This window comes from Lissotriton helveticus, chromosome 8 (genome assembly GCF_964261635.1).
Source record: "Lissotriton helveticus chromosome 8, aLisHel1.1, whole genome shotgun sequence".
Taxonomy (NCBI): Eukaryota; Metazoa; Chordata; class Amphibia; order Caudata; family Salamandridae; genus Lissotriton; species Lissotriton helveticus.
In genome coordinates this window covers 1,658,898,183-1,658,918,376 of record NC_136069.1, presented here as the reverse complement: position 1 = coordinate 1,658,918,376, position 20,194 = coordinate 1,658,898,183, and the positions used below count along the sequence as shown (strand labels likewise).

General features: G+C 42.9%; 1 protein-coding gene across 2 annotated transcripts in view; it reads right to left on the bottom strand.

Moving 5' to 3' along the window:
* DNHD1 (dynein heavy chain domain 1) overlaps positions 1–20,194 on the bottom strand; it is a 659,975-nt gene that overhangs the window by 274,729 nt on the left and 365,052 nt on the right. For both annotated transcript variants that reach the window (XM_078658741.1, XM_078658742.1), the window contains exons 22-25: positions 19,723–19,873; positions 14,735–14,918; positions 10,601–10,913; positions 5,803–7,801 (exon numbers count right to left, since the gene is read on the bottom strand). In XM_078658741.1, coding sequence (XP_078514867.1) covers positions 5,803–7,801; positions 10,601–10,913; positions 14,735–14,918; positions 19,723–19,873 — 2,647 coding nt within the window. The remainder of the gene's footprint in view (positions 1–5,802; positions 7,802–10,600; positions 10,914–14,734; positions 14,919–19,722; positions 19,874–20,194) is intronic.

Genomic DNA, 20,194 nt, shown 5'->3' with positions numbered 1-20,194 from the left:
GCAGGTAATAAGAATGAAATCTTTTGTCCGCCAGGAGACACTTTAACAGCTCTTCCTTACTTTTTCCCCCTGCACCATTTCAAACTTGACACCCTCATCATTCATAGGGGATTCTCACAGGTATTTCACACCTCAAAAGCTTCTATCCATGAATGTTGCAGCCCAGATGGTCACCGGCTGCGTAGTCCATCAAAAAGGTGACAGATGTGCCATCCACCAAACTTGGGTTGCCTCACTCTGGTTAGAGTTGTGGGATCGCACCATGGTTCAACCGCCCATAGGATTTACAGCCATCAGTCAAAGTACTCCAGATCGTCTTCCTCAGTTAGTGCGATGACCAAAGTGCTTTTTACCTGCTCGGGACAGCATGTTGGTAACAAAAGACATTCCCCCCACACACTGGGAAAAAACACAATTCTTTTCTGTTTCTCAGTAACAAATTCCTGCATCGGAATGTTGTTTGTCAAGAACAGAAAGCTTTGCTGAGCAGGAAAATAAAAAGTGGCTCTAATTCAGGAAAATCTCATTGTCTTCAACTGAGTCACCTCCACGGAGGCTTTGCTGAAGACAAAAAGCCTGCCTGTCTGACCCGTGTATGATGGTTGATCTTCCACCATGCTAGCGGAATACAGCCTCTTCGCTGCCCTGGCGGAATGGCAGATTAGCTGCCATACTCTAAATCTGCCCATGATTATTTTTTATTAGGCATAAATAATCCGAATATTAAACATTGAAGTTTATTTCTGAGTGATTTGAAAGTGGTAGATATATCGATCCCACCCTACTATTCGATGTGGAATCTGTTACAGAACACAGCTTTCGTCCGTTTTCTTTGGAGAACCGAAAACATTTGTGATCCTTTTCTCTGGCAATTAAAGAGGAACATTTTTAACATCTTTAAACAATTAGGGGCAATATGTATCAACATTAGGAATAGCAATTACCTAATTGAGATTTTCTGCGAACCGCAATTAGGTAATCACTATTCCAAATGTATGAAACTCCAAAAGTTTCATTTAGCGATTCCTACGGGATCGCAAATCGATCTACTTCATTAATCTTAATGAGATAGGTCGCAATTTGCGCCCCCCTAGGAATTGCTAAAATCACAGGGATGGTGTCTGTCAGCAGAACGCCATGTCCATGACTGCTTTTCAATAAAGCAATCATTTTTTTAAAATGCAGTCTGTTTTACTTTTAAACAATATGCGTTTAAAAGAAAAAAATTACAAGTTTTCTTTTCATTATTTAAGAGCAGATAATGGTCCGTAAGACTGCTGCCTGCTCTTAAAAAACGTTTTTTTGCCACCATTCTTAAAGGGGAAGGGGTCCCTTGGGGACCCTTTCCCATGTGCGACTGGGTTACAACCAACTTGCAGTTGGCGGTAAAAATGCAAGTGTTTTACGACCGCATTCACAGTCACAAAACATTCATACATACCGCTGCGATTCGGTACTTGGAAGGGACACCCTAAACTCGCCCATTCCAAATAACGAATCACAAACCCATTTTGTGATTTGGTAACAGGTTACCAAATCACAAAATAGGATTTGATACAAACGGGCCGATTCTGCAGATCGGCCTCTTTGCTAACACAAAATAGGTTCATACATGTGGCCCCTATGACTTTTCATCATGATCTTATATTAGCATAATCATTAGTATATTTTAAAATTATCAAATATATATTTGTAGCATTTATTGACAAAAAGGTGATTTATTCTTAACATCAATATTACTTTTTGCACATAATTATTGTCACATTTCCTGTGGAAATAATGTTTGTGAGAGGATGCAAGATTTGTAAGTGAGTAATAATGTACTTCTCTAGATGCTAAGTACAAATTATATTAAATTAGACTTTTTGTCAAAATATATCATGTAGGCGGCTGAGGAAAATAGGGGGATTCATTCCTCGAAGCTAAAACAGTCGAAATTGTCTCATTATGAGTTGCATGGTACTCTAAGAGCGCAAACTCCGCGTGCAAAATTAATATTACCATGCAGTAACACCACACCAGTACTGTGCAAATATGAGTTAAACCTTGTTGATTGGGGAATAAACAGCTAGGACCGGATTTATCATTTGTAAAACCACACATAATTCCCAGTTCCTTGGGGTATTAACACATGCATTGACCGCCTGCTTTAGACAGTGGTCTCTGTGTGCATAGTGGTGATGGAGGGAGTGGGGTGTGGTGAGTAGGAGAGGGAAGGAAAAGTGTTTCTTACCTGTCACTGCAGTTCTCTCGTAGGGGTATTTCCATGATAGTCAAAAGCGTAGAATAGTCCAGCCCGTCGGCGAGGGACCCCCGGAGCACTTTTTCCAATATGTCTTCTTAACTGCTGAAGTTTGCGTTTCTTCAGGAAGGCTTTGAATAGTAACTTAAGAAAGTTAATATACAGCCTAACAGAAAGGCTACACTGGTCAAAATTCTTCATTTTCATGTAACAAAAGGGAGAAAATCCAAAGAAACATGCAAAAATGCATGGGAATTTTGAAGAATAACTGGAAAAATGTTTCACAGATCCCTTTTGTAATGTGAGAGAAGTATGAAGAAGTGCAGAGCAGTGTAGCCCACAGGCTGCCATTATGAAGGGAGAAAATGGAGACTGTACCTTTAAGAATCCTGGGACATCCAGTATCCCGTTATGCTCAGCCAGAGGCAGTTACCTCAGTTCTTTTTTTATAGGTGGTACTAGCTGAATTGAAGGAGAGCATGAAAGTGTCTGTCTAATCCACCGGCGAGGCGGGAGGGTTGCTTATGACTATCATGGAAAATACTTCTATGAGATAACTGGAGTTGCAGCTAAGAAACAATACCTTCTCTCGTAATGATTTCCATGTATAGTCATAAGCGTAGAGTAGCGAGTCCATCCCCCATATGGCGTTGGAGTAGACAGAACAATAATGAGATTGGCAATCAAGGAAAGAGATTCCCGAGGGATGCCAGCCCCACTTGAGTATCCGCTCTCGCATCAGAGTTGTGACAGCAATGTTTAGCGAATGTGTGGACTGATCTCCTTGTAGCAGCTTTGCAGATATGTGCCAAAGGGATATTTCTCACCAAGGCAGTAGCAGCTGCCTTGGCCCTAGAGGAGTGCGCTCTGGGTTTACCATTAAGAGACTTGTTAGCTAGCTGATAGCAGAAAAGTGGAGTGCAAGGTTGCGGAGAGTCTGACAAGGTGGGAGAATAGTCCCTGGTAGAAGACGATGTATTCCCATGGTGACGATGTGATTGTGATCAATTGCCTGACCTATGCCTTGAATGAGTGTGCGTCGATCTGGTATTAGAAAGATCAGATTCATTATGTCCATGACGTGGGTGATGGCATGACCTTGACTGCGAACGCGGTTGGGAAGCTGGAGATGGAGGCACTTGAGGCACCGAAGGAGGTGGAATGACAGGTGCTGCCAGGGCTGGCTGAGCAGTCAACCCTGGAGGCATTGGTACCCCTGGAGGTGGAGGAGCTGGGAAAGGCAGCATAGGATCCAAAGGCAGCGTCAGGCCCAGTGGATAATGAGGGATGGGAGACAAAGGCAGCTCTATCAGAGAAGAAGATCTGGCACGCTCTGATGATGATGAATAAATCCGCCTTCCCTAACAGGATTTCTGAGCATTGAGGGACTCTTCAACACCGATCTCCATCTCCTCTGTCTAGAATCTTCTCCCTGTCATGCATGGTGCATCTGGAAAAGGTTTTGCAGATGTCACAGGAAGTAGGCAAATGAGAAGAAGACAGGCAGATGATATAGACCTCATGGGGGTCTGTTTTGGCCTTTTTCTTACCACAGCAAGCACATTTGTCAAAAAGAGAAGGCATTTGAAAGCAGAAAAAGGTCTGTGTTCTGTCAGAAAAAAATCAGAAACTGAGAGAGAAAGACAAAAGACATCAAGTGAAACAGTTGTCACTGATATCTGAAGTACTTTTGTAAAAAAAAAGTAAAAAAGGTTGAATTCAAGGTTCCAAGGGTCCTGTCAGCAGGAGCTGGATAAAAGAACTGAGGTAACTGCCTCTGCCTGAGCATGATGAGATGCTGGATGTCCCAAGATTCTTAAAAGTACAGTCTCCTTTTTCTTCCTTTTAATGGCAGCCTGTGGGCTACACTGCTCTGCACTTCTTCATACTTCTCTCACATTGCAAAAAGGGTTTTTGAAAGACCTTTCCTGTTATTGTTTAAAATTCACATACATTTCTGCATGTTTATTTGGACTTTATTTTACATCAACATGAAGACTTTTAAACACTGTAGCCTATCTGTTAGGCTGCATATTGACTTTCTTAAGTGACTTTTCAAGGCCTTCCTGAAGAAAGGCGAACTTTAGCACTTAAGAAGACATATTGGAAAAAGTGCTCCAGCGTCCCCCGCAGGAGGGCAGGAATATTCTACGCTGTTGACTATACTTGAAAACCCCCTACGAGAGAAACTAAGTCCTGGCAGGGGGAGTATTGTAGGCTCCCCAGTGCCAGAAAAATAGTGTGAAAGAGATTTGGATGCTACTGCTGCAGTCAAAGCATCATGCAATTATCCATGTAGAATTACCACCCACGTAAACTAGATCTGGTGTTCCAACATCCAGGTAAACCAGATGTGGGAACACCAATCCATTTGGAATCAGGCAGAGCTGAATTCCATATGACAACTCCACTCTACCTGACTCATAATCAGGGTCTAAATGCAGCTCTGTAAAGGGAGGAGGATCCATATTCCTCTTACTCTGCCCCAGAAAGTACAGGTGTGAACCCCCTGCAGCGACAAACTCTAAATCTTGTAGTCACCACAGCTCGTGATCAAAATTGAGGCACTTGAAATCGACCCGTTATTATGTCTCAATGTTGAAGGCTCAAAGTACTCTGATTCAATGTAAGGGCTTCAACACTATTTCAACAGTGAGGTCCTCACCAATATGTATGTTTCCACTCTTCACTTGAATGTCGAGGTCAAATTCGAGAGCACAAATTGGTGTTTACAGTCAAATTTACTATCATTTGTCAAATTTGGTTAACTGGATTTATTTATAGGCATCTTTTCTTCTTAAAACTGCTTGCAAAACAAGTTTATTGAAAAGCATTGTCCTGGGATCTGTCATCTACTGACGGGGAAACTAGAATTTAACTCAAATAGCTTTTAGCCTCCACTGGTCCATTAGCAGAATAAAGTAATTGCAAATTAGATCCCACTAAACTACTCCCACAGTTTGTGCTCATTTTTGAATATGAACGGATTCACAAGAGATCCCAGGAGGAGTACTCTACAGGCAACTGTAGTATTCTTGGTGAACTCCAATGTGGAACCTTTACACAAGTACTATATGCAAAGCAGAATTTTGCATGCATACATGTGCAGTAAGTATGCTCTTACATATACAACATGGGTAATATAATCCTCCCTCAGTAGAAATGTCTTCTTCTGCAGCATCATTAAATATGGTGAAAGAGAAATGGCTTTTCAGGTGGCCGAGTTCTACAAGGAGGTTACTACAGACGTGGAGGCCTGATTTGCAAATAGTTGTCATTCGGTTGATAATTTTTCATGCTTATGGAATTGCAACGTTATGTCGTGGTGCGAAGCATAAGGCTCTGCTGGCTTGGAAATAAAAGGAAAATTACCAAACTAAGTAGGAGGGTTGAAATTAAAATAAGAATGGCCATTGATCCAAATAATTTAAATGATTTGCTTGATTCAATAAGGTACAGCAAACAAGAAAGTGGCAGAATAAAACAGCACCATATGAATAGTTTCAAAGAGGAGAAAGGACACTGACAATGCAGATGTGTAACATGTAAATGACTCCTACCTTTCAAACACCACTTCAGGGTTTATTGTCTTTTTGATGTTCTTGTTGGCTTTTAGGAATCCCTGAAAGAGGTCTTCAATATCTTCAGGCAGGTAAAGGCCTTGAAAGGTGCCCTCTGACATCACTGCCAAGAGTTTCTGCAAGTTGTGGGCCCCTGCCCTTTCATGTACCAAGAGTGTGGTGCTCTTTGACAGAATCCCAGCATTCCAGATAGCTTCACGTATTAAAGTGTTGATTTCTGCATCTGTGGCATGGTCTGGTACTTCAAACAACATGGATTGGGTGAGCTTGGCTGCTAGGCTAACCAGCAACCGTCTACCAGTGCCCAGACTCATAGCCATGAGGATGCTGTGCCCATGAGGTGTGATCAGGATTCGGAGGAGACGAGTAAGGTGCTGCAGAACCTCTTTAGAAAACACAAGTTCCTGCCCAATAGACTTCTCTGAATGTGTTTTATTTAGTTGTGTGTAAAGTTGATTAGCGAGTGTTTCTGGTTTGCATTCCTGGTATGCTTGTGTACCTGCTACACTGCTATTGGTTGGAAATGTAGCCATGCTAAAAATAAGGTCTTGCAGCTTTTCTTCTGGGCCCCGTAACAGGTTTGGTGGCAGAAGGGGGCCTGTGACAGTTATAGCCTGCTGTGTTCCATTTCTCTTTTTAGAAGATGCTGTTCTCCGTCTTCGCCTCAATGTGCGATGCCTTTTAACTGAGGATCCAGCACCTTGAGACCTGGCTGACTGTGGTGGCGGTGAAGGCTGCAAGGTCGGCTTCGTTTTGGCAGTACCAATGGCATGTTCTCCTTCCTTGCCTTTGGTCTTGGTTGCTATTGAATGACCAGGTGCAGAACTCAAACTCTTTGGCTCATCAACAGAACTAGAAAGTGGGACAATAGCCTTGGAACGGTTGTTCTGAACAACTGAAGGCAGTGTGTCGGTATCACTGGTGGTATCGTCAAACTCAGTCTCTTCCTGGCTCTCGCTCTCGTCCTCCTCCGCTGAAGTGGTGGTGTTGCTGGACAGCCGTCCACTGTCACCCAGACAAAAGACATTAAATGCATCGAATGTTATTGTGGGATCCACCATTACTCTATACTCATCAGTGACAGTATTTCCCTCTGTTTCTTGTCCTGGTTTTCCTTCCTGCTCTTGGCTCTTTTGCCCAGGTGTTTCTGATATGACAGTTTCATCTTTTCTATAATGTAAATCATGACTAGCTATGGGGTCTCCTTGAGGATTTGGGGGAAATAATTCATGCCCATCACTCTCCCAGGTTTGACCCGAAGACATATCTCCCACTGTCTCCAGCTCTTTAAAAGACAGCTTACGTATAGCATCCTTGGTGCAGAAAGATGATTCTGCAACGGCTGCCAATATCTCAACAAACTGAGCCTTTTCCTCTTCTGTCAGTAGACGATCACAATACGTGCGGAGGGATTCGTGGAGCCAGAGGCGGGCAAGAACTCTTGCATTTAGAGTTGAAGGAGAATACTCCTCTGGAATAGGCTGACTGCTGAGTAACTTGGATCCTTCCACTGCGTTGGAGAGAAGTATCACAATTTGGGGCGAGAGTAAGAACAAGCCTTTGAATAATTTCTCAATGTCATGCAGAGAGAAGAGATAATGGCTGTGGCTTGGAGAAGGCCTAAAGGCTCTTTTTGTAGAAAGGTAGATGTTAATGGTGGCGCTGACCAGAGCAGCGGCAGTCTCTGCTGGCCTGGCTAGTGAAGGGGCCTGCTGTAACCACTTTTCAGTCCTTGGAGTAAAAATGCTAATTAACGATTCTCTGGTTGCAGTTGGGAGTGAGACAACGGTGAAGAGCCTGGTAAAACGTGGTGAGATGGGGCATGCAGGATCTGCTGGTGTTGATATTGTGGCAATATAATTGAGTCCCTGGGGGTTGAGGTAATGCCCGAGCTGGAGCGACTCTGCACTTTGACTTGCATGTTCAGCGAGAGCTTGGCGGAGCACCTCAAGGATGGGCAGACTCTCTTTACCAGCAGCTGAAAGGTAAAAATACAGACACTCAGGTATCAGAGGAACAACTTGCATTTTTTTGCTTAACAAACTAACTGTGCTTGCCTCGAAGGCAGGTACTTAGCCTTTCATTTCTCTACCATGAGTGGGCAATGAGACCATAACTTGAAAAGTATGTACAAGTTCGTACTGCACACCAATAACTCCTCATGTCCTATTCTCTATTAACAACAGCAGCAATGTGCTCTACACTCACTCATATCAGTGTTCACCAACAGATCAAATCCTTTACCAGTCCTCTTGACCCAACCACACAGTTCTTACTCAGTTGGCATTAATTCTGTAACCGTTTATTCCATAATCATAAATGGGAGGCTATTTCCATACAAAAAAGACACTTCTTCGAGGGTCCGTCAAAATTAATAAAAACATGAACAAACATTGTACAATGGCTAAAATAAGTCATGGTGAATCAGAATAGCCCCAGGACAGTCACAAAGTAAAAGAAAATCAGAACCAGGATAACAAATGTGATAATGTTTGCTATTGGTCGATTAATCCCAAGCGGTAGTCCTCTTAGCAAGGGAAGCCACACTTTCGCCTAGAGAAGTGTCATGCGTTGCAAGTCAAGTTGGATTGGTGTTACCACAAGTTAAGCCCTTTCTCTCAGGGAATGGGTCATAGCTGAGCAAAGGAGAAGCTATATCCAAGAGAAAATGAATGCTGATTGGCAGCTGTGCCCCTCCTTGCCAAAAGATGGTTCCCTATATGCTGGTAAGAAAGCTTGTGACAAGGACATGGTTATATGGAGTGCCTGGAAAAACCCAATGCTGGGACAGTGGGACCCAGGCTCTATTGGGCCGGGTCTCATTATGGATTGTATGTGCATCGCAAAATCATTGATGTATCACCTTTTACCTGTGGAAAAAGTAAGAAACCTGAGCGGCATGGTCAGGAAAAACCAAGGCTGGAGTCAAGATTTGGACTGTAGTCAAGATATGGATGGCACTGAGAATTCTCACCAATGGTCAATAAACCATCTCTCTTTTATCGAGCACCCTGACACCTCCTGCTTCCATGCACTGCACTATTCTAGAAATGCTCCCAGTCGCTGTGGCAGAAGTCATGAAGATGAAACATTCACCAAGGGATATTTCACAGAAGCATTCAATACGTTAGCCTTCTAAGAAATAAAGTACAGATCCTATCATTCTGTCCAACTACCACCCAATTTACGACCTCACCCGCATTAATAAGACGTTAGAAACCAGATTCACATGACAGCTCTACCCACACTTAGAAACACAATATTCTCAGCTATTTTGACCCAGGAATTCACAATCACTGTAAGACCTGAACAACTATAATAAACAGAGGAAAAGAACTACTGAACATTCCTGCTCCTTGGCATATTAGCGTCATTCAGCACCATCAACCAAATGGTAGTGCTGTAATGACTACAAGATGTACCGGGTAATGTCCACAGCCTTCACCTGATTCCCATATTTCTGGGAAACTGCATTCACCAAGTACAACAGTTCTCTTTCCTCTCCAAGATCATACTCATCACTTGTAGAGACTTCCAGAAATGGACACTCACTCTCTGCTGTCCAATATGCTATGTGCATAATTATAAACATACCCATAATACTAGTTCAGGCCATCCCAACGCCCTATTGATAACAAAAAAAGCCCAATGCAATAGACCTCCACCCACAATTCAATGGTACTCCTCAACTGAGAGCTGTCATTCACAGCCCAAATCTCTGAAGTCATAAAAAGGGCCTTCGATCCTTTTATGCCTCCATAAGGTGTCTTCCACCTCCTGGCCGTTTGCCAAAAGACTGCGCCTCGGCACTAGAGTGAATATTTCCTGCCTAGATTATTGCAATGCCCTTTCCATAGGTCTACAAGGCAAGTCTTTGGGCAAACTCTAGATCCTACACCGCTCATTCAGCTTTTAAGCTTAAATGGGCGTCTTTTTCTCCTGGTCATGAAGTGCACACTGGCTGCCAGTGCAGGAAGGGATGCAGTTCAAAACTCTCTGCACTGCCCTCAAAGTTTGACACCCTCATAATTCCAGCTCCCTCAGTCAGATCATATCCAAATCAGCTCGCAACCAGATGCCTACGGTCAGCTTCCCATAATCTGCTAGCCTTATGCACATTTCAGTCCACATCTTTGCATCCTTAACACTTGTTCATACTGATCTGTTTTTAATTCATTATAGAATAAAAAATACATCAACCTTTAGTTTATCACATACATTCTTTTCAGATTAGTGACAAAATGTAACCTTAATTCGACAACATTTTCAAGGGTAGTCTTCACAAATAAAGATCTATGATTTCGTTTTATCTTTCCCCAAGAGAAATGTCCCTTGTCTCCCCATATAAGTGAGTCCAATTGAAGGTTTGTACTTTTTTAATCCTGATATGCTGGACCAGGCACTTAAAGTTTATTCAATAACATCTGCACTCTACAGGTTTATTTATACATCCACTCACTCAAGCAAAAGTGATAGTTCTGTCCTGTAGGTGAGACTTTCCTCTCCACAGTTTTATCCCTCCCTCCCTCTCTTTCTCTCTCAAGTGCTCCCTCATTGTTACAGACACATGCATGCTTTTACTCCTTATCACCAGGATAGCCTTGAATCCACTGACATTTTACTTGGATCCTCAGATTTGTTCTCTATCTCACCTAGTTCACTGTTGAATACACATCCCTGATGAAATAGTAATCACAAGCAAATGGAACAGTAATCCGTGTTTTCCCTGCATGACTGAAAAAGGTGTGAGAGCTCAGAAATAAAAGAATGCACGTACCAGGAGAAGCAGCATGGAGGTCTTCCAGGAGTAAAAGATAACGAGTTGGTAGACCTCGCAGAGATGTCATCTGAATCTCATGAAGTGGGGATAAATGGATGCCGGCCCTCTTGCCTTGTGGAACCTTACTGGCCAGTAGCTGCCGCAGGTGGGTTGCAGTTGGGCAGGTGCTGAGAGGAATGCGGTGATAAATGTGGCTGTGGTTGAGCAGCATCTTCATGAAGGACGACTTCCCGGACCCAGTCTCTCCTGCCAGGAGCACAGGGTGAGAAGAGCCCAAAAGCAGATCCATCAGGTAGAACAAGCTCTCATACTGCAAATAAAGAGACAGGTGAAACCACAATACAGCAAATACAATAATGTATTAGTATATATGACACGACTACACACCGACCAGGGTGAAATCACACTACAGCACATACCATAAGGTATTTATATATTATACAACAACACACAAACCAAGGTGATCCCAACTACAGCGCATACCATCCAGTATTAGTGAACTAGTTACTTACCTTTGGTAATGCCTTTTTCTGTTAGAGACTATCTAACTGCAGATTCCTCATCTTAGAATATTTCCCAGGTGTAACACTGGATCAGGAAAATCTTCAGTGGTACCACTGAGTGCTGATAAGTAGCATCGAGCAGCTCGGTATCCACATCGTCCATGTTGGTAGTGACATGCACGGTGACTATATAAGCGTCACTCTGCATGTGCTGACATCAGTTTCTTTCGTGGCTAATTCTGCACCAAAAATGCTAAGCCAGACTGAACTATGTGTGCCCATTGTTTAGATATTAACAAGGACTTTCTGGTAAAGAGCCCATTTCACAGAGGGGGAGGGTCAGTGAAGAATCTGCAGTTAGATAGAGTCTGTACAAGAAAATGTGTTTCAGAAGGTAAGTAACTTGTTCATCAGATAGAGATTTCTAACCACAGATTCCTCACCTTCGTGTAGATTCCCAAGCAATACCTCCCCAGAAGTGGGTCTGTGATTGGGCTCAAACCAGGAAGTCCTGGAGATCTGAACAGGCAAAATGCCAGACCCAACAGATATGACCGTCCAAGTAGTACTAGGTGGTGAACATATGAAGTGAAGTGGCAGCTTGGTCGATGTCCAAGACTGGTACCCTGTGTGCTAAAGAAGGCTGCTTCTTAGCTAGTGCATAGCAGATTTTAATGCAGAGTACAATCCATCGAGAGATGGACTGTTTCTCTAACCTTTTTTTGCTCCACTGAAACCAATGAAGAGCTTATCAACCACCCAGTATTCTTTGGTATGATCAATGTAAAAAGAGAGGGCTCTTTTTGGATCCAAACAATGGAGTCTCTCCTCTTCCTTAGAAGGATGAGGCATTGTGAAAAATGTTGGTTGATGCTTTCAGCGACGTGGAAAAGAATAACCACTTTCAGTGGAAAGGACATCCTAGTATGAAGTAGCAGTTTGTCTGGCTAGAAACAGGTGTATGGAGGAATAACCGAAAGAGCTTGAAGTTCACTGACCCTCCTTGCCTATGTTTATTGAGGTCCCATTGGGGTGTGACAAAAGGGCAAAAGGGGCAGGAGGGAACACATGTTGAGGGCCTTAAGGATATGATGCAAAAAAGCAGAAATGACGGAAAGATAACCTTTAATGGTGCCCATGGCAAGACCTTACCGCGCTAACACCAGCACAAACAACAGCCCCTCTGACAAGGAGGCAGAAACCAAACCAACTTAAAGGGAGGAACACAAAGCCACAATTTTGCCACCGGCAGGTGTATAGAGTTTTTGTTGAGGGATGCTTGGCTGCCAGGATGAAATCACAGAGCTCAGAAGGAAGATCGAAAGCATTCAACTGTTAGTGCTCAATCTCCATGCATAAAGGTGGAGCATGCACTGGTTGGGGTGTTGAACCCTGCCCTGCTGCTGTGACATGTGGTGCTCCAGAAAGGGCAGCCTGATCGGTGGGCAGAAGCTCATGCTTAAGAGTTGGGCATACCAAAACCTCATGGCCCAGTACGAAGCAGCTGAGATAACTTGGGCCCGGCCAGTCCTGATTTTGTTGAGAACCAGCAGCAGGAGTGGTATCCGCAGAAAGGTGTACAGGAGTCCCTGGTTCCTGTCTAATCAGAAAGCGACCTCCGAGCTAAAGCCACTTTGGAAACTTCAATATGCAGAAGCGCTGTCATTGCGCGTTCTTGCAGAGCTAAACAGATCGAGCCACGGTTCGTCCCATTCGCAGCACAGACTTTGCTCCACTTTCAGATGTAGATGTCATTCGTGATCTCAAGGCATTGATGGCTGACTTTGTCTACCCTGGTGTTCAGAGATCCCGCCAAACGGTGTACGTCCAGGAAGATGTTCAGGTGCTCCAGCCAACTACCACAGGTTCCAAGACCGCCCCCCAGCCTACTTCTTGCAGTACCACATGGCAGTGGTGTTGTCCGTGAACACCAGAACCAGCCTTCTCTTGATGGATGGGAAGAAGGCCTTTAGCACCAAGTTAAATGTATGAAGCTCCAGAAGGTTTATGTGGAGCACTTTCTCCACCGGAGACCAGAGTTCTCTGATCTCCACCTTCTGCAGAAGTCCAGCCCATCCAATTAGAGATGAATCAGTCACCACTGTCAAATCTGGGTGGGGAAGGCACAGGGGTCTGCTGTCGATGCAATCATTGCTTGTCAATCACCACTGTAAATCTTTTGCAGTCTCCTCCAAAATCTGGATTAGATGGGGAAGATTCTCCTAATGCTGTGCCCACTGGGACTCCCGATCCCATTGCAGAACTCACTTATGCCACCTGGCATTTCCAGCAGTGTCACTGTGAAGATTAGCCTATCAGCCTTTTACAGATAGAACTCATGTTCATGAAGAGTTGAAGCAGTCTAATCCAAAATCCTTCCTATTCAAGGATTGTAAGGAGTGGAGAGCTCAGGCATCTGATTGAGTGCATGTTTCTCCCTCTTCTTGGAATTTTAGCAAATGATGCTCACTATGTAGCTCAAAGTGGTCCATACATTTTATGTAGTGGCATCTTCCTTACTAGAGGCTTGCATGTTTAATTAGGATCCTCTTGGGACTCATGACACAGTGTACAATTAAGTAATTCTAGCCAGAGTAAATTGGGGAGAACAAGGGGCTCCCTTTGAGGAACGAAGACTGGTCACAAGATACCAAAGAAACATCCTTCTTTCAGAAAGATCCTCTCTCCTTAAATATAAGGCTCTTTGGCAATAATTGACAGCAGGACTAAGAGGTAAGTAAATACAATTTAAAGACGTTGCACACATGAGAGGTAAGATAAACAGAATAGGTCAGGCACTAACTACAGAGTCACCTGAACAAAACAAAATGAGACATTTCTGTTCAGCTATAACAAGGGAACTATAGGGTGAAACAGGTGGTGAAGGAACACACATAAGTACCTGCTGTTGATCTTAACTGCCCAACCACAAACAGAAGGACTGAAGGTAGCTAGAAGCACGGAGTTAGGAACAGAGCAGCACAGATGCATGTCAGACATTATACTAAAGTACTGTTACTATTGAGGACTTTCCATAATCAACAGCTGCTCTACAGTCCACAATGCTCATCACAACTTCACAAACAGATGAAATTGGAGCGAACCAGAGCGACAATTTCCCCAGTAGCTTTTCACCAAAGACACCCATTGGTTCTAGAGACAAACAGTATCCAGCATGCTATGAAACACCCACACAAAGACAACATCGCTTGGTCAAGGTAGGTTGGACCCCTTGGTGCCCTTGGAAATTAGTATTTTGACTTAATCATGACACCAAGCACCTACCAGGAGTTAGGTTTTTAGACCAACAGGCACCGTACTCACTCTTCTACCACTGTGACAATGGAGGCCAGGAATCCATGGAATTTCAGGGCATCCAGTAACAGCAATATATCCAGAAACAAATTGCAGTCCAGTGGCTAGCACAAGTCACAGTACTAGTCACAAGACCAGGGGTACCAATGACCTTCTCGGATACACTGCATCCATTCCCCCCCTGGAGCTAGCATTCGGCACGAGTAAGGGCACCCCCACAGACTGAGAGGATATGAATGGAGCACTCTTAGACATTCATAAGTGGCACAAAAGGACATAGCACAGCAATAGAAATGGCAGACTAAATATGTACCTGAGGGAGAGCAGTACAATTGGCTAGTATGTGGCCTTTGAGATGACTGCCATCGAAGGTCTTCAGAGAGCCCACCACTGGATCAAGATACAAGTCAAAGATGGAGCTTGCGAGCGGCAGTTCAACCTGACAATGGCTTCTCAGGAGGGCTTCGCGCACAAAGGCATCAAACTGGGACCAGTGCCTGTTAGACATGAAAGAGGTTTCGTGGAACAAAACGGGTACCAAAACCCTGAACATTCCGGATACAATCATACAGTCATTTATAGTCCTCTGCATTCTGCCTTAATGTTTCTGGTGGGGTCTAAAATGCTCTGTGTCAAGTTTACATTGATTTGTCTGCATGTTTGCAGGGGTTACAGTTTCATATATACATGGGTACTTTGGATTTATCGGATAATCAGTATGTGTATAGCGGGCAATGTCCCTTTATGTACCCGGAAAAACCAAATACAATATGTTTTAAAAAAAACAAAGAGGTACTGAAAAAAGATTTAGTGAAGAGAAGAGGAGACAACTGAAACAGGAACAGGAATGCAAAGGACTGGCCCAGTAAAGGGAGAGAGAGAGAGAGAAAGAGAGAGAGAGAGAGAGAAAGGGAGAGGGGGAGAGAGAAAAATATATATAGAGAGAGAGGGCGAGAGCTATTAAAGTAATATGTTAAATATGTTAATTGAAGAATAAAAGAGGTGGGATTCTTGGAGCAAAACAGAGAGTAGTGTAGACATTCATAACAATCTGAGAGAGACAAATCATAGAAGGCAATGTATGTGATTAAAATAGTGGTAGCATTAGCTGGAAATTATTTTATTTTGTGTGGGAAAACTTTTCTTGTCAATTGTATGCATTCTATGAGCACTTTGTCGTTTGCTGTCTTTCTCCAGAAGATTACCTACTAATTAAAACTAGACTTGCTCTATTTAAGGCTATGCTAATGTTTTAATTTTTTCATTACCTATTAATTGAAGCCCCAAAATTCTACTAATGTGCCGCACAACTTGCTGAATTTAGATTTGTAAAACAGAATATTTTTAAGCTTTTTTATACAGGTTATTTTCTTATGCATCAATTGATTTTGTAACTAACTGGGTGTCTACTTAGAAATCATTTTTTGAGAATTTAATTTATTTTTCTTATTCGGTTTTGTAACAGAATAAATCTTTTTTGTCTTTTTATTATAAGAATTTTGTGGGGGAACATGGAACCTTGGTATTTAATTTGAAGAAAAGAAAAAATTCCCCAAAATCGGCTGAATTTGCCTTTTGCCAAATTAAATTTACCAAAAACTAGTTACCTCTGCCTATCCAAATATTGCTATGAAAGAGAATGTCTGCATAAGAATGCATTGCTCATTCGGAAAATCTTTTATCCGTACCCCAGCTCACAACTGTGACCTATGATGGTTTCTTTGAACTTTGTGGCAGATTCTGCCCTCTAATCATTTTAATTATATATTTTTTACAGTGGCTTAGCCGACCAACTGACTTCCTTTTGTCCTGATAATCCCAGCCCCCTGATATACCTTGGTAGAAAAATTATTGTCCAGAGATTTTCATTTTTGATTTGGGTTTTTGGATCATTAGAGAAGTAATTTAGCTTGGGTAGAAATTGCTGAAGGAGACAATTTGTATTCTCAAAATGGCAGATGTGTTGCAGTGATGTTTCAGGAACCATGAGACCTATAGTCTTAATTTGGGGGTCATAACATAGGTTTTGGGGATCTTATGCAAACAGAAAATAACTCCTCTGGGCAATCCTTCTGCCATTTTCCAAAATGGTGGCTATATTAGAGGAAGAAGAGACATATATAGAATTTAAACAAATAATAATGTTTTTTGATCCCTTTATGTATACACTAAACAATATTTATGATCTGAATATGAAAAAAATGAATGTTTATCACTTCTGTTTTAGACATATTTTCATAGTTCCTTTTATTTATTTGTTTCGGCAATTGCTCGTGGTACATTTGCAGAATGCTGAACATTTGAGAAGAGCATATCGACAGGGACTTACTTCTGTAGCACAGGTTTTGCTCAATACTGACTACAGTTTTGCATCTAAAGATTTCAGCATCAATAAGTGCATTGTCTACGCCACATCCACTGAGATAACTTCCTGCACACCACAACACAACTTTTGTCATGTGGATAACACCTATCATTGGATAAAGATCATCAAATTCTACTGAATTGCTCATAAAAATGTCAGCTATAATACGGAAAACACCTTCATAGCAGAAAATTGACAGGCTAAGCACGCACATTTTGGAATTTCTTTAGAGCTGTATATACTGTTGCGTAGTTTGTGACTGGAGATGGTGTTAATAGTAAAAACCCATTTTTCTTCAGTGAGACTGTATTCTGGGAGATCAAAGAATGAATTCCAGCCCACGGTGGAACTGGCTTCTCTGTTCTCTTCATTCTTCAGTCTGCACTCAATAAGCAATATGATACATTCAGTTAAATCAGCTTCGCGGATTGCAGAATCAGGTAGAAGACCAATGTCATCAGCCTCGTTGGAACTTTCTGGTAGACTGGGATGTGTTGATGGCTTGTAATGATTTTGCATAAGTTGGCAAGGCAGTTGGGGTTATAACAGACCCTCCAGGATATAGCGGCATGGATAAGCAAATTTAGCGGTACAAATATGGAAATTTAGCGGCACAAATATGGCAATTTAGCAGCATTTTTGCGGCACTTTATTTTACTCATAATCATTAATTTTTAGCCTTAAATCAATGGAAACTGTTTTAGCAGAGTATTCCACTTTGAAATAGGCAACCTGGGATATGGAACAGAGGAAGCAGCCCACAGGTGAAGGCCGTTATCCCTTGGAAATGCAATCCTCCATTTGCTTTAGCATAGGTTCTGAGAAGCCCATCAAAGATGGCCTGGTGGCATTCCAGAACCTGCAAACCAGGCGTAAGGCTTTCTGTGTCTCAGGTAATTTACTTTCCTTCCAGGCATGTGGATCTCAGCCAATGGGTATCGACTGAAGGAATTACCATCACAAAACCAGGTTCTGTGGGCCAATTTGGTGGGCTGTCGAACTGCCACAAACTCGGTTTCTGGCGAAACCCCCACAGTTACTCTAACATGGTCGAAACAACAACGTAAACGGTTTAACCAGCCTGCCGCCAGTGTTTAGTTTGAGACGGTGCTTTCAGGTGCTTGGCACCAGCACTTAATTGTCAGCACCGGAGCTTGTGACAGACTGCCCCTAGGTGGCACTGTATTGCCATATTAGAGATGCCCACAACAACAGTTAAGTATTATTGAAATATTTTTCACAAATGACTATTACCTGCCACCCAAGTCCTTCCTATAGCTTTGGGGGCCTGAAAAATTTTCAAATTGTCCCACTTTTGGAAGTGTGATGATTAATAGTTGAGTTGTTACCATCATTGGCAGTGCTGGAAGGGGCAATCTGTGGTGCAAGCTGCAGTAGACTCCTGACGAGAGCCCTGGCACTTAATTTGTTACAAATTAAGCACTGCCTGCCACTCAAGGAGAACAGAAAGGGGCCAGAAAATGGGATGGTGAAGCAAAAGGGTTTTAGTGAAATTAAATATTTCCCTAAGATCACGCAATTTCAGCATGGAAGCCACAATTTTATCCTGATTTTCTGGTTTCACTCTGTACAAATCAGCAAGTACGTGGGTATCTATTTGTCTTTCCTTATGTTACGACTTTGTTTTTAGTTTTAACCTCCTAGTGCATTCTTCTGTAGTTTTTTCAATTATAGCTCCAACTTGACCCGAAGGTATTGAAGCGCTTCACATGCGCACCAGTAACACTACACAATTACAACACAAACACATGCATTGTTCCTAGGCATAGAGAGATTAAGTGACTTGCCCAGAATCACAGGATGACGAAGCACTACTGAGGTACTCGGATGCTACTGTAGGCTGTACACAGATAATGACGGCAGATAAGGTCCGGCACATCGCGAAAATCGTGGAGGGTCTGGTTAACTGTCAAGGGAGGAGCCTGGCTACCTCACTGAGTCATTGTGCCATCAGCAACTGCCAAGCAATCCGTCTGACTACCTCATTGATTCACAATGCCATTGAGTCATAGCGCCATCACCAACTGCCAAGCCGAGCTACCTCCGTGGGCCTTGGTGTCTTCAGCCTCTTCACAGCGCAGTGAAATCTTCATCAGCTGCTGAGCCAAGATCTCGCTTGTGACCAAAGCTTTTTTTGTAATAGGCAGACTTCCTAAAATTTGCTATTAATGTGAATGATTTTAAACTACCTACAAAATTCAGGGCCTTCAATTATTTTCAAGGGCTAAAATCTAACACTTTTTTTTCACTTAAATCTATTTATGCTAATTAACAGTTGCAGACAATGGGTGGCAGTTTGGGGGAGGTCAAGCAAACCCAGGGTCACACTAAAGGCTGTGTCATGGTGAGAGGTAAATCTTCATGTATTCATCAGCAGGTAATGACCCGCTAACGTGGCATTCCCAATCAGTTGATAGGCCTGGCAAAAGCGTGCACATGCAAGGCCCAATATTAGGCTGAGGGTGAGAGTGAGGCTAAGCAACACAGTGAAAGTTCATAGTTAGTCAGTGTGAGGGTAGGGGCTTGCACGCTGGTAAGGAGTAGGGTCATGGTAGGGAGTAGGGTGAGGTTTAAGGTTGAGCTACAGGCCAGGAGCAGTGTGAGGGGGCCTGGAAAATTACAAGCATGGACAATATTATTAACAAGGCTAGCACAGACATGGTTCCAAGAAGAGCTGCCTGATGTATTAGGCTTGATACCGGTGACACTATGACGGCAGCAAGGTAGTGTCTGTAGAGACAGGGACAGATTCAAAAACTGGAAGTGAGGAACCCGTGGCATCAGGGTCAGAGGGATCCGCACAAGGTCACCTGTTTTTCCACACCTAGTTAGGGATAAGAGACATTAGTAGGAAGTACAGACAATAGATACCATCCCTTGAGCCACTCCCTCACAAGGTCTCCCCATCTTCTTACCTCAGATGCAAGTGACCACCGAATCCCCAGATGTAGGCGTACAGAAAGCTATGCTGAACCACTGAGTCATGTTCATCAGGGTTGAGTTCCTCCAGTCGCTGTCTCTGCTTAGTAAAAACGGAGCCAGTGGCACTAGTGTTTAAATCATGACCTTCAACGGATAAATAAAAACATTAAACCATTGACATCTCAGCAGACTACCAATTCACGTACTCAACTCACCCTACTGTCTTCAGAATGCATGATCTTCAACAGTTACTGATTGTAGTTCTCCAGAGTAGTGGCACAGTCATGCTAAAATGTTCTCAGTTTGTGGCACAGTCATTCAAATATGTGTTCAGTTGAGTTGTATAGCCATATAAAAGTGTGCTTAGCTTAGCGGCACAGTCATTCTAAACTGTACAAAATTCAGTGTCATTCGAAAGTCTGCTCAGTTCAGCCATTCTAAAGTGTGCGCAGATTAGTGGTACAG